This window comes from Primulina tabacum, chromosome 11, assembly GCF_025594145.1.
Source record: "Primulina tabacum isolate GXHZ01 chromosome 11, ASM2559414v2, whole genome shotgun sequence".
NCBI lineage: Eukaryota > Viridiplantae > Streptophyta > Magnoliopsida > Lamiales > Gesneriaceae > Primulina > Primulina tabacum.
The window spans coordinates 2,141,883-2,157,329 of NC_134560.1; the positions used below are offsets into that span (position 1 = coordinate 2,141,883).

General features: G+C 34.1%; 1 protein-coding gene across 3 annotated transcripts; it reads right to left on the reverse strand.

Moving 5' to 3' along the window:
- Positions 1–7,738: 7,738 nt before the first annotated feature.
- Positions 7,739–13,490, reverse strand: LOC142518226 (serine/threonine-protein phosphatase 7 long form homolog). Of its 3 annotated transcripts, XM_075620966.1 has the most exons (9): positions 13,131–13,490; positions 12,956–13,012; positions 12,833–12,875; positions 11,060–11,835; positions 10,834–10,952; positions 10,657–10,744; positions 10,128–10,562; positions 9,224–9,665; positions 7,739–9,089 (listed from the first exon to the last, which is right to left on the reverse strand). In XM_075620966.1, exons 4-9 carry the CDS (start codon positions 11,819–11,821, stop codon positions 7,876–7,878), a joined length of 3,060 nt encoding a protein of 1,019 aa, XP_075477081.1. In that variant the 5' UTR covers positions 11,822–11,835; positions 12,833–12,875; positions 12,956–13,012; positions 13,131–13,490; the 3' UTR covers positions 7,739–7,875. The 3 variants fall into 3 exon arrangements, with proteins under 3 accessions (XP_075477081.1, XP_075477080.1, XP_075477082.1); XM_075620965.1 differs by lacking the exon at positions 12,833–12,875; XM_075620967.1 differs by lacking the exons at positions 12,833–12,875; positions 12,956–13,012.
- Positions 13,491–15,447: the final 1,957 nt, after the last annotated feature.

Here is a 15,447-nt window from a genome sequence, read left to right on the forward strand (position 1 = left end):
ATTATTGGCTGTCAAATTCTTTTCTAAATATGGTAAAGAACTACCAATATTCAATGGTTGACCAATGACCAAAGAACGGAATTATTCTGTTGGATGCATTTCAAAATTTTAAGATTCTTTTTATTCTGAATCTTTGATTTGTTTATTGGCGAGTATGGGATTTTTAGTATGTTTCCTTATTGTAGGCTGACCTCTCCTTATTTCAAAATTTAAATTTCTCTTTACTCTGAATCTTTGATTTGTTTATCGACGAGTATGGGATTTTTAGTATGTTTCCTTATTTGTGGGCTGACCTCTTCTTATTTACATATATATATACACACACACGGTATGTTTCCTTATTTGTAGGCTGACCTCTTCTTATTTTGTGCAACATATATATATATATATTAGGAAATGTATTTTGTTTATATTATTATAGACATATATTTTTGAATTATGATATTATTGTAAAAATAATAAATTCGAAAATCCAGTACAATATATTCAAGATTTTCAAAATTTAAGTTTATGATATCAATCAAATTTGAAAAAAATAATAAATGCAAAACAACTTTTGCTCACTAAGGAAACTAGTAAATTCAATTAAGTCTAGGAGCATCGTGAATCTGCACAAGAAAACAATCTGTGTTCAACCACCAAAGCCAATATATATTTTCGAAATTCATACAACTTGGTGACAAAGTTTTCAAAATTATGGCAAGACAATATATATGGAAGAATTATCTCAAATTATGGAAAAAATATCAACCGAGTTATGTTAGGATTTTCACATCACCGCTTATAAATATTATAGCATACTCCACTCAAAAATCACATCATTCTCATGCAAGAACACTAAAAATTTTGAGAGTCTTTTTGTGCAAAAATCCGAAGTTTTTAGCGAAGTGTTGTTGCAATCATCGAAGTTCTATCCATATTTGGAAAATTATTTTCATCACTACATTGCTGAGAATCCAATCTCCACCATTCTGAATACTCTATTATATGTTTGGTAAAAACTTGTGTGAGACGGTCTCACGGGTCGTATTTTGTGAGACGTATATTTTATTTGGGTCATCCATGAAAAAGTATTACTTTTTATGCTAAGAGTCTTACTTTTTATTGTGAATATCGGTAGGGTTGACTCGTCTCACAGATAAAGATTCGTGAGACCATCTCACAAGAAACCTACTCTATATTTTTTGAAAAACAAATCTAAATTTCAGTCAAATCCAACGGTTATTGTTTGTATAAAGTCTCCGCAAGAAAACTACTTATATTATTGACGATAATATATAACATACTTACTGTTTTTTGTCGATCCATAAACAAGTCAAAACTAATTTCTTACCTGATATCCACCATTAACAATTTATTTGACTTACTTGTGGACGTACTGTGCAAGTTTAAGCTCGATCCAACGATTCAATAATTCACAAATAATTCCGCAAGACGACTGATTTTCTGGCCGAAGTGCGGCTATATTTTTGAAGTGTCGTTTGCGTGATTCTCATGTGGTTTTCGAATTCTTCGAGTGAAACTAAGGCAAGTTGACTTTTTTAAAAAAAAACTATAAATTTTGTTTATGACTTAGTTTGTTTTGAAAGTTTACGTCGAGCATTATTATTATTATTATTATTATTATTATTGTGATATGATACCTCATGTTTTGGCACTGGGAGAATTCAACTAGATATGGGTAGAAATCCTAACATACGATAAGTTTATGACCCTTATACAGTAAGATTTTAACTGTTATATGAACATTTATACTCACAACTTATCTCTTAACTACTGAAACTATTAGATTTCTCATTGTTTAGGCATATCACTTCAGCAGGTCTTATCTCTTACCTACTAGCAGGTCTTATATCTTACCTACTGAAACTATTAGATTTCTCACAACTTAAACAAGATAAGCATTAAGACTCTTAATGTCAATTACAAATATTCCTAAACAAAAATGCTACACATAAAGTGATCTTCACTGATCAGATAAATGCATATAAATGTGTGTTGAACAAGTTTTTTGAATGGTTGGAATCTTAAAGCTTTTAAACATTAATACGTAAGAATGCAAATTGTTAGAGAGATTGAAAGTTCATTCAACTGATACATTGATATGTTTCGATCTCAATTGTCGACCTTTTTCAATCTAATAGTCATTCTTAAATAGAGATATCGTTATACCATGCATGTCATCGTCATTATGAGAAATAGTACATTTGAGATAATGTATATTGACTCTGACATTAAACATGTAAAAGAAGCTGTTAGTATGGAAAATTTTATCCGATTTGTCAGCTGAGCTCTGAACCTTTGAAAATCCTGACTGATTCAATTAGATAGAGTAGTTGGTGATCCTCCAATCAGTGGCCTATTATCAGTATGTCTTCCAATACTCAGTTAGGCTTGCCGATCAGTTGGGCTCGAAGATCAGTTTGCTGGGAAACACTCAATTACTCAAGAATGTTCAGTTTTCTTTTATGAATTTAGTTCGTCTATACTATATTAATTTCTCTTTAATTAAGTAGCTTTTGTTAATTCACAAAAATTTAATTGATCCATATATATATTCATAAAATTAATTAAAAATAAGAGTCTTTTTTTAACAGGAAAGGACTCATACCAAACCCACTAAAGATAATTTCTATAATAGACAAGTTTTGAAAATATACTAAGAGATTAATAATTTAAAAAATCAATTAACCAATCAGTTTACCTTGATATCCTATTTATTACAATATCAACATATCATGTTGAGTGCAATAATTGTCTCTGTTGAGAGAGTTATCGTACCGTGATCTTGAGCTAGTGTATGATTTAAAATATTTGAATTGTACCATTACTACAAGTTATATCTTTTAGTAAAACAGGATACTCGGTCTTGTAATTAATATCAGAACCAATGTCACGAGTTCAATTCTCATTGATTATAAATAGTACAATTATTGAGTACAATAATCGTCAAGCGTGAGATCCTACGTAATTAATTTGTCAATAATAGTACCTAGGAACCTAATATTAAAGTCAAATCTCAAGCGTTTTTTGGGGTTTGTTTCAACCTACCCGTGCAGGCACTGCCTGCACGGGCAATGAACGGCCCGGATCACTCCACATGAGTGATCCGGGCCCACCTCCATGTAAAAAAAAAAAAAATTTGGCTCGAAAAAATCCGAGCCGTTGGATCGACCCCTGCGGGCACTAAAAAAAAAAAATCATCACTAAATGAGAATGAAGAGCATGCCGATAAAACCTCACAAATTATTTATTAATTTAACATTGAGAGAGAATCCTATGAAATATTTCATTCAATCAATGTCAAGATAGCAAAGAAAAAAACTACAATCGACAATTACCCAAAATCAAGGGAACACCGTCTCTTAATTTATAGTATTGTAACATAAGTGAATATTAATATGAAATACTAGCTCGAGCAGACTCATAAAATACTCGAGCTCGGCTTGATTACGAGATCGAGCTACTAATAAATATATTAATAAAACTAAGTACATTTAAAAATATAAAGAATTTTGTAAAATTAAAAAGACAACTTATATTCAATCTAAAACATCTACTATCAATGGTTGTTTTACTTTTGATTTCATAATCATGTATAGATTAAAAGATATTTTTAAATCAAAATGATAATATTATAAACTTTTTTATTAGCCAAAAAAACTTGGAAACTTATAATAAATTGGCAAGATAAAATCTCAAAATTTAGAAATATTATTTTTGATAATATGATCAGTTACATAGTCGTAAAATTACATTGTTCTATTTTAGCGATGTGAAAACTTTAAGCTTGACAAAAACATCCAAATTGCAAGAGCTCGACACAAAAATTCATGTAGATATTTTACTGTACACCTTTAAATCATTCATCACAAGACAAATGTTCACACCAAAATAAAACTCCCCTTAAACCAACCGATTTACCCACGTACAAGATAAAGAAAGATGTAAATCATATATCATCTATCAATATCAAATTCAATATTGCAAAAACTATATTATTAAAAGCATACATGAAAATGAAATGTATCACCAAGCAAAGGAGATAAGACAAGTTGAAAATTGAAATATATTTTAAAAACAATAACATATTTGCTATTAAATTAGAATTTGATAGTTCCTACCACTACAAGAAAAATGCAACCGTTGTTGTAGCCCTTTTAAAACTGTTGTTAAAGCCACTGTTGTTAAATGGTTCGCTCAAAGACAACAGTTTTTCACCGTTGTCGTAGCTACAATTTGCGACGGTTTTGAACAACCGTCGCAAATTATATTTGCGACGGAATGCATATATAAATCGTCGCTAATTAGCGACTGTTTGTTACATCGTCGCTAAACTTAGAGACGGTTTATTAATAACCGTCGCTACATGACAACCGTCGCTACATGTAGCGATGACATTCATGTACAAAACCGTCGCTACTTAGCGACTGTTTATACATGAATTCCGTCGCTAATATTTTAGGTAAAATAAAAAAAAATTAATAATTTAAAAAATCTGTGTTGTGAATTGGTACAATCGTGTAAGAGATAAAAAAATTTAAGTGTCGTGAAGTGATAAAATCGTGTAAGAGATAAAAATTTTAATTGTTTTGAAGTGGTAAAATCGTGTAAGAGATAAAAATTTTAAATATTGTGAAGTTGTGTTAATCATGTAAGTAAGAAAAATTTTAAGTGTTGTGAAGTGAAGTGGAAGAAAATGGAGCGAATTTGCAGGTATTTATAGAGAGTGGTGGAAGAAAATGGAGGGAATTGTAAGCGGTATCGAAGGAGATTGATTATATGAAAGGATAATCATATATATACAGGCGACACCACCTTCGACTGGCAGTAGTCTTGGGGCAATGTCCGGCTGATATTATATTCACAGTAACTAGCTTGATATTCACTTCAAATTCTATTTCTCTAAAAACGGTCGAACATGCTATTTTCCTGTTTTCTGAAACATATTTAAAGATATTTCTTTGATTTAAATTAAAATAAAAATCTGGATAAAATGACGTTAACATTAATCCACAAATCAATAATGTTTTTAAAGAAATTTTTTCGATTACTTGAATTTTATAAATTTACAGGAAACTATTAATTATAATTTTATAAATTTGTGTTTGAATAGTTTGATAAAAGATTTATATAAATTTTAATTTCAAAATATTTTTTAAAATAGTATTTGTCAATTAATATCATACATTTATACGATCTCACATTGGATATTTGTGTACTATTTGTTCTGTCTTTATTGGGTTATAATGTGATAAGATTTTTTGAATTTTATAAAATCAAAAAAAAGTATCTTAATATACTATATTACACAACTCAGGCAAAATTGTCTATATTAACTAACTTCAAATTGATTTGGTGAAATTCTATTTAAAATTATAATTATATTATTGTCGTATAAATTTTATTGAGACAAAAACTTGTGTGAGACGATCACACATGTCATATTTTATTAGACGGATATCTTATTTGGGTCATCCATGAAAAAATATTACTTTTTATGCTAAGACTACTACTTTTTATTGTGAATATCGGTATGATTGACACGTCTCACATATAAAAATTCGTGAGACCGTCTCACAAGAGACCTACTTTTTTATTGATGAAACTTTTTTCTTAAAATAGCCCTTTTGTTATTGCATCACCGGGGAGTGTTTAATTTGTACACACAATGTGTCGTACGCTTAAAGCTGGTATAATAATAAATCAAAAGATTATAAATCTTGGAGGATAAATATTACATACATTGATATATTTTATATATTTAATAATTAAATTTTTTTAAAAAAATACTCAATAACACAATAAAATATAACAACATTTATTACCATGATTTTCTTTGGCTGTGTATTGTTCTTGGTAAGAATTATATAATTTCAGGATGTAAGGTGTAAAAAAATAATTGGAGATCATCAGGAGATATTTTTATTGAATGTTATGCTTATTATCTTGATCTTATCTTTATATCTTTTCTGTTTTAATTTTGAGGTAATCTTATCTTAATGCAGTCTAATTATCGCACTTAATGAGATTTATTTTATTATTGTCGAATACGCTTTTTTTTTTTACAAAAAAACTTGTAATCTTTATTGATAATTGGTCCACCCATAGGGGAGAATTCCCAGGCACCCATTCGAATGGTGCAGGGGAAGAAATTGCAAATTTAGATAAAAAGATAAAAATGAGCTACCTCATTGGCCGATCTCCTAACATGCATTAATGTAGCATTAGTGAAATCAAGACACGAACATCGGATCTCTTGAGCACAAGACCCGACGTAACTCAAATCAGTTGTCGGTGACGTGACTGCTTGCACGGCCAGAAGTGAATCAGAGTAGAGACAAATATCGTGGAATCCTTTCTTTTTAGCAAGACGTAAGCCTTCTCGTATCGCAAACAATTCTCCCATGACGACTGTGTCCGGTTTAGGAATAGCAAGTCCAAACGCGATCACCATAGTACCATCATTGCCTCGGATCACTCCACCCAGCCCACAGACGTTGGCTGCTGTATTGAAGCTCGCATCCACGTCAATTCTTACTATTTCTTCTAGCGGTGGTTGCCATGTCTCCTGCGAGGTAGTCGCTGAATGGTGTTGGTTAATATGTATCGAATAAGCTATTTTATAGTAATGATTTTTAATCTCTTAAATACATGATTTTTATTTTTTGTCAAAATGATTTTCTCCTTAAACTCTTATATTTTTTGAAAAATAAACTATAATAAACACTCAAACATGATGTTAAAATATTTTTTTTTACCTTAAGTTAACATAACAACATCGAGTTGTTTCAGAAAACCAACCGCTATTTGCTTGTATTTCAGGTTTTCAACCGCTGATGTGTAGTCTGGTCGCTGATGCAAAGTTCAATCGCTCAAGCTCTTTATTCTTTTCAAGCTACAGATTATTTGAGTTATGACGGGAGAGGTATTTAATGAAGACCGTTACCATCCAACTGCCGGTCAGAAATTGGCAAATCAATCACTAAAAAAAACGCAAACCAGCCGCAAAAAAATTTATTTCTTAATAAGATTAATCGACCGTATTTGGCGATTAAGTTTAGATTTTTCTTAAAAAACCGCACAAAAGTACCGTGATCATCCCTAACCCCTAATAAGCACTTAGCCGAAAAGGATTGAAATGACCAAAAATTTAAAAATACAAGTTTAAACTTAAACTTATCAAACTCGCAAAGGAAAATTTTATATAAGACCAAATGATACAAGGTTTTCAAACAACACTTTTTGAATTAATGAATGCTTATCTTACCATACAGTCGTACTTTTTCATTCGTTCTGTTATCACCAGTAAAAGAACCTCAAAGGGATTACCTTTGTTTTTCTTAATATTATCGCTTATCACTATAATTGTACACTTAATTTAGATCACAAGAGACATAACAATCAATTTGATTGTCTACATGGAGTTAGCTCATGCACCACGTCTAATTTCATGCATCAGTTGTAAACTTGTAATGAATGGTAAACGGAAATCAAATTGGATGGTATTACATATGCTCGTCCAAGACTCAACTTTGTATTATTTTTTCTCACACAAAATATAAAATTCCATAAAAATTGTGCACCTTGGTATAGAAAAACTCGGTATAAAGCTAAACCATTAAAAAAGCATACTATTTATATCAGATGGTTTCAGCAAAGCCCAAATCTCAGGTGAGAAACAAAAAGAAAAGTAAGAAGTACCGAGGCTTTATATCCGTATTCCCATTAAGGTTATAACATGAATTGTCCGATTTATTAACGCAGCAGAAAATATCAAGTAGCATCAGTGTATATGATGAGATTATAAATTCATAGCAACCTATCTCCACATTTAACATAGGATTGAAAAGAGAGACGCTACAAAAGGAATGTCTACTGCCGCTGCTTGGGCGCAGAACGCCTTTGTCTCTTATATGTCTTCCGGCCATCCTCTTTGACTGAGACTGGCTCGGTATGGCAAATTTGGAACTCGCCCTCAAGTGAAGGTTTAAAAGATGATTCGCCTACAGCATTTTGATCAGGTGAACTCACAGCTGTTTCAAGTGTTTGACTCGAATCATCAGTGGCATGCCCTTTCCTTTTACCTCCAGCACCAGTTACCACTTCATCAGAAACCATATGTAAATTTGGATTTTGATGCTTCGGCGCAGACAATTCAGGAATATTTGTACCACCCTGCAGAATGGAGGGCTTCGAGTCTTCCTTTGCTGGGGTAGTAGAGTCTGATGGTACTGGAGTCTCAGGATCAGGGGGCACCAACACACGAGGCTCAGACATGGAATGGTCATCAGGTTCATTGACCTCACTCTCCACCCCATCACGGTCTGGATGGACAGGTGACAAATTAGGCTCCTGCAATGGATGCTGACAGGCATTGTAATCAATCGGAGGAGGAGCGGGAGAAATTTTGTTAGAATTGGCAGGATCACCATGATCCAGCTGTACTGGAATCTGTACATCTTCTGATACGGTATGGTTAGCATTGGATGGCAAAACTTCCATCCCTCTGTTCTCTTCTACTCCTGTGTTCTGTGCTCCAGTATCTGCAGATTTTGTTAGCAACGGCCCAGTATCACCCAAAAAATTTGCTTCTGTACCCGTCGGAAAAATTGGATTTTCATTGACAGATGGAACACATGGAAGATGATCTAGCCCAGATGAGTGAACAGAGGATGGTGAAGCTTCTCTACTTCCAGTTATGGTATCCAACTCTATCATCTCAGACTGTAAGCTGTCTTGTAGTTCAGGCAATGGGGAGTAGCTTGAGAACGGTGTAACCAATGGTTCAACATCATGTCCAGAAATATTATGGAGTGAAGGGGAACCATCAGGTCCCAATGAAACAGACGGTGTTGGGGATGACGGTACAGAGGCGTACAGATAATACGAATTGACACCTGCACTTACACCACCGAAAGATCCACTCATTCCACCTCTCCTCCTCGGCTTGCAACGTTTCGTTTTAGGGCCAATCAGAACCATATCCTGCGTTGATAGCGTGGCCTGGTTTCCATTACGCATTCTCAAAGCAACAGAACAAATACCTTGAATCTTGACAAGGGCCTCAAATATCGGATTTGTGGTTTCTGCAATTTATCGAGGATGATTAGATTCATACTTTGCTTCGAACAATACGGCGCTAACAATTTATTCTTATGCAGCTGTACGAAAATTCAATGCGAAAATGTAAATTTAGAGAACGGTGGACAAGCAACCTCACCTGTAGCTTCAGGATCCAATTTCATTGTGCTTTGATCTGTTATATCGGCGTATTCAGGTGCACTCAGTGAGGAATCCCACGTCTGAGGTGTATCTGGGAGATCAAGATTTAAGGATAGAGGAGAATGAGACATTGCCAGAGAGGTAGAAAACATTCCTGGCATGTTTAAACATCTTTTACGGCTCTCAGCCAATAATCCACCAGCATGGCCACCCCTTTTTTTTGGCCTGCCCCTCTGTCCTTTAGGCTGAATAAATAGGGTTGCAGCCGGAGATGGTGCACAAAAATCTGGGCGAACAGCGAGACGATGATCCTCATGAGCTATTCTCAGAGAATATTCACATATATCCTGGATTTCCTTAAGGACATGTTCTCCCAAGGCCTCATGGCCTTGGCGCATGGCATCACTGACACGATGGTATATATTTTGCAAGCTCTGTGCCTGGACACATTGACAAACTATCAACTCAAGTATGTCTTTGATCAATTTTTCATAATTTATTTTGTTGTTGATAACAAACAAAGTTACTACTACGAAAATTACGGGGATCGACCTGAAAGCGGAATCCACGCAACCTTTCGAAAGGGGTAAATCAATTCTTTGGAAACAACACATTGTTTCATGATGCATTTTCGTGAAAGGGTTCATTGTTTCATGAAGAGTCGCGTCCGTTCTGAATCAATGTTTCATTTTTATATATATGGCATCATTAGTTCAAGAAAAACATTCAGATTCTAAGAGAAATTATTCTTATATCTTTGTGACTAAAGCGAGGGAGAAAACATTTCTTAAAAGAAAACATTGTAAACGTGCCTTGGAGTTCATTCGAAATATTCTCTCAACAGTATGCAACCATAAAAACAATGTGATAGGAACATGGTCAATCAGATTAAAGCAATTTACCATTGCCTCCATTGCTCCTCCAACCCCCTGGTATCCTGTATTTGGTCGAGAAGCAGGATTACCAATCAACAACCGAGTAATTTTCCTGTACCATATCATGTATGGCTCACTCTGATCTATTGGAGACTCAATGAGAGGCGCAGATACAATGCGAGCACAGCGGTCTGTCCACATATCAACAAATTGCCTGTGATGTTGGGCCCAATCATAATTCTGTCTCCCACGACGATCAGTCAAATGGATGTCTGGGATTGTGTCACAAACTGCAGGTATGGCTTGTCGCTGCCCAAATTGACGCAAGACACGGTCGGGATGGTGGAATTCAACCACGTCGAAACAAATGAGAGGAGACACAGTCTGCCAAATTCTTCGTCCAGATAGGCAATAATCGGGGAGACTGGCCAATATATAGACGGGATATGGCTCCCATACAAACTAAAACATGAAATGGCTCTCAAATACTAGCTATAAAATTTAGTATAAACTTGTGTTATATTTCTGGTAAATGCAATCATAGGCAAATAATAACCTGGTCATCCTTCATATTGTCTAGCTGGTCTCTATATAAGACTAGTACATGTGTGCCAACGCTCTCAAGCTTGAAACCAACATTCCACCTGCAAGCAACAAATATTTACCATAAAACCAAGATAATGAGAATCGGTTGAACATTACAAGAAAGTTGTTGGAATGTTTTCGTCAATACCTAGAACCGTAGGGGGCTGCAGGCAAAGGGTACTCTCCTAAAACCCTATCAGGTGATATATGCTCCCGCGGTGCTATTCTCCCAGGACGGACAAAAGGAACTCTCTCCCACGCCCATATCTGATTAATGGTCATAAAGACCAAATATCTCTCCATGTTCAGTTTTGTTGTTCAGATATTAAATACCAATGTAAACAAGGAAACTATCTGCATAAGGCTAGTCGTACCTGCAGAAGTACAAGTGGACCACATATATCTGACGTCTCAGGTTTGGTAGCCCGGCACAAAGCACGGTAGAGGCAAGCAAGGACAGCGCTACCCCAGCTTAGCCTACCAGCCGATTCAAAATCCCTAAGGAGTGGCAAGTACATCAACTTGACCTTATTATTGGACATGTCTGACAACAACTGTCCTCCAAGCAACTGCAAAATGTATGCTCTAGCATAAAACTTCACAGTATCCTCCAATGCACCATCAGGCAGTATTTTAAATCTCTCTTGCAAGCATCGAATCTTAAGACGACCACGATCAAAGTCCTCCGGAGGTGGTCTAAATCCCAATAGCTCATTACAAATGTCCTGCCACTCATCCATTGACCGATTGGTATCAACACCAGTAATAGGTTCACCATCCACTGGGAGACCCCATAACACAGAAATGTCCTGCAGTGTTACAGTAGTCTCACCAACTGGTAAATGGAAAGTATGTGTCTCTGGTCGCCATCTCTCAACCAATGCAGTGATCAAAGCATGATCCAGCCTTATACGACCAGCCATGTAAACTCCATAAAAACCTGCTCTCAGCATCATTTGTTGCACACGAGGGTCCAAGGCACCCAAGCGCCAAAAGTGTCCATCACATCTCCTACATGTCAGAGGCTCAAAGTCTTGACCATTCCATATATATGTAGATCGGTGATGATCTTGTAAGGTAAGCACAGAGTCATCAATGGGTCCAGGATGCAATGTGTGAACAAGTTCAGCATCCATATTTCCTCGAGAGCCTAAAATGGAGAGTTATAGATGGCAATTACAGAGTTAACCACTGACAGGCACGCTTCCATGTCGCTGAAGCAACACCGTTCAAAATATTTATATGCACATAAGTAAACAAAAAATTATATTTCTCGGAAAATGTATCCTCTGGACCACTTGAATGCTTACATGCTTTAGATTCATGAAATAAAATGAAGTTCTTATTTCTGAAATTGTCAGTTTCTCATCAACTCTGTCATTTTTACCTAAATATTACACCCACCCTCAAGGCAAGACAAGAATATCAAATCCTGATCCTTGTATTGAGAAAGAAAAGGGTTGTGGATGAGAAGGATAGGCTGTCGTAAACTTTTAAAGGTTGCAAATGATATTTAGCCTGTGCGGATGCTTCTACGGATAACAGGGTTCAGATGAAATGGGATTTTAGCAGAATAAATAGCAAGGAGATTTCTATAGGAATTAAAATAAAAAAAGGGTGACTGTATCATGAGAGTATCTTTCATGTGATACGCATCATTCTTCAACTTCAAAGATACAATTACACTTTCATTCCTCTTAGTAGTTTACTCATTTTGATTCGTTTCTTGGGGACACTCGACATCAGACAAAGGTAAAATTTTTAAGCACCATCATCAACTCATTATCTGCCTAAAAAATTGGGAGATAGAAAAAGTTGCAGCAAAAATTCAGTCATTTTAAGGCTGCAAAACTTCCTCGTTATCTTCGGCATTACAATTCAACGTTCAAGAAATATGTTCAACCTATCCCCATGGATCTAACTATGAGTCCTGAAAGATTGTAAATGAATATTTAGTCTAAGAAAACTTCTCGAGTACTTAATTTTTTGTCCACTACTTAAACATGATACATAAGAAAGAAAGAAACTTAAAGGTACAAAATAAACCAGAAGGCATGCCCATCACATCTTTCAAATACAAAACGAGTTAATGTAAAAGGAAAAATAAAAAATAAAAAAAGTTCATCACAATCAAGCTTATGAATTACCTCCAGTTATCAAGTGATAAACCAGAAGGCATGCCCATCACATCTTTCAAATACAAAACGAGTTAATGTAAAAAGAAAAATAAAAAATAAAAAAAGTTCATCACAATCAAGCTTATGAATTACCTCCAGTTATCGAGTGCTTTGATATTTACACGAGTAACTAACAAAAAACACAACCACCTGAAGAGAATAATTATTTAAACGGCATCAGATTCCCGGTGAACGATACACCAAACATCATGACATTTGAAAAATGCCCCAAATACAGAAAGCAAAAAAGAAAAAACAGAACTTTTACCTCGTGATGAAGACCCACAAGCTCCAGTATCTCCACAGCACAATAACAGAGCACTTGAATCACTCGGACAAAAAACAACGTGCGTATGGAACTACTCCAAACCCAAGAAAAATTGAATTTTTTTTAATCAAAGAAAAATCAAAATTTTAGAATAAAATTAATGTGTTTTGGACAGCAAAGAACAAAAGAGAGAGGGAAAGAGAGGAGGGAGGGAGTGCCATTCCAACGGCTATTCAAATCGGTGTTCTGCGCGAGATCTCTGAAACGCGACTTCGCCTCTCTGCACGCTTTGGAAAAGATAAAAGTGCTAGGGTTTTTGTATAAACGTCCCAATTTGTTCACACATCCGCGATTTGCTTCTCATCTTCCTCCAAATATTAATAATCTTTTTATTAGATTTTTTTGTCAATACAATGTGAAAAATTACAAAAAATACTTATGCATGCATGTTAGTGCACGAAGTCCCATTTTTGTAAAATATGTACATTCTTATAATTTAAAATTATCAATAAAAAAATGAGTAGGTCTCTTGTGAGACGGTCTCACGAATCTTTATCTGTGAGACGGTTCAACCATACCGATATTCACAATAAAAAGTAATACTCTTAGCATAAAAAGTAATATTTTTTCATGGATTACCCAAATAAGATATATGTCTCACAAAATACGACCCGTGAGACCGTCTCACACAAATTTTTGTCTAAAAAAATATAATATATAGTAACTAAGAGAGAATTATCAATTGGAAATTAAATTATTTCAAAATCAATTCCTAAAAATAATAGTTAATATTTTGCTTGTTTTACACCCCACAAAATCACCACATATTTCCACCTTCCTTTTGCACTTGATCTTGACTCGTTTCTAAGGTTTCACAAGTCTATAAAATCAAAGCAAAATTGCTCCATTTTCTCAAGAAAAGTGTTACTTATTTAATTTTTGTGACATTTGTAAATTGACAAAAAGGTTCACAAATTCGAAGAGAATACAAAAACTTGGAGATGGAACAAACTGGGATGCCCAATGTATGCTGCACTGGTTCAATGAGAGCTACAAATTTTGGTAAAATTACTCTGAATTACGCTTTAAGATTCGATTTATTTAATCATTACTTAAATGAGTAGATTTATTTTACGATGATCACGAATCTTTATCTGTGAGATGTGTCAACCCTACCGATATTCACAATAAAAAGTAATAATTTTTCATGCATAACTCAAATAAGAGATCTGTCTCACAAAATAGACCCATGAGACCGTTTCACACAAGGTTTTACCTTACTTAAATTACCATAAATTGGTTAGTTGTGCGAGTCTGTCCAATAAATTTCCATCTGACATTTCCTCGTGTATTTATAATCAATCGACAACTTTTTGACCCTTGACATTAATCGAATAAAGTTCCATACGAATTACTTAGAGTGATAATAGAGACATCCTCAAACATTTTCATATTTTTAAGATTATATCTTCAAGAATCATTTCAATTTTTATGAGATCATATATTATAATCTTTCTTCAAAATCTCCAAATAAAGTCATCTATTTTTTTATTTTTCGTTAACCAAATATACAAAGGGACGATAATTGTTATTTGTTGATATGAATTTTTAGATGGGAAAATACTTATACAAAACTCAACTTATAATAATTTCAGCTCTTACTATATTATTAAGTTTATACGTAATAGAGTCAATAAACTTGGCACCATGATCTGCTTTTGTGTCGTTATTTGTTTCGTTTTTACTTTTTTTTAATACATTATTTGGAAATTATAATGCTCATTTTCGCAAATAGTATATAGTTTTAATTACATATAAGTCAAATTAATTATAAAAATTTTGTACAACTACAAAACGCATATAAAAGATCACTATTAATTTTTATTAGTAGTGTTCACACACGATACACGTTTTAAAAATTAATTAATTAGTTAAAAAAATTATTGACCATTTAATGATTGATAGACGATTTTTAATGAGAATTAAAATATAATTTAAATAAATTATAATTACTTAAAAATAATAATTATTTTTGTAATAAGTGTGTGTCTCATTCTTAAATGTAATATAGTAAGAGCTCACGGTCAACTGCTAAACCTTGAAATCACAACCACCTTACTGTTCTTTTCAGGATATACGGAAAAGAAATTGGAGAACGAACCCGTGAAAGATAAGGCGATTAATTTTCAGTGATGATATAAAGAAAGAAAAAAACAAAGAAACAAACAAACCACTGGATTGTGTAGGACACGAGTCCTGCCAGTTCTTCAACGTCACACATAGTCGAGCAGATCCCAAAAAATGGCGAGTATGTATA

Coding starts and splice junctions, on each gene's coding strand:
- LOC142518226 (XM_075620967.1), bottom strand. CDS start 11,821: ATGGATGCTGAACTTGTTCACACATTGCATCCTGGACCCATTGATGAC. Junction 10,953..11,059: donor GTCCACTTGTACTTCTGCAG/GTACGACTAGCC, acceptor ACCATTAATCAG/ATATGGGCGTGGGAGAGAGT. Junction 10,745..10,833: donor GCAGCCCCCTACGGTTCTAG/GTATTGACGAAA, acceptor TGTTGCTTGCAG/GTGGAATGTTGGTTTCAAGC.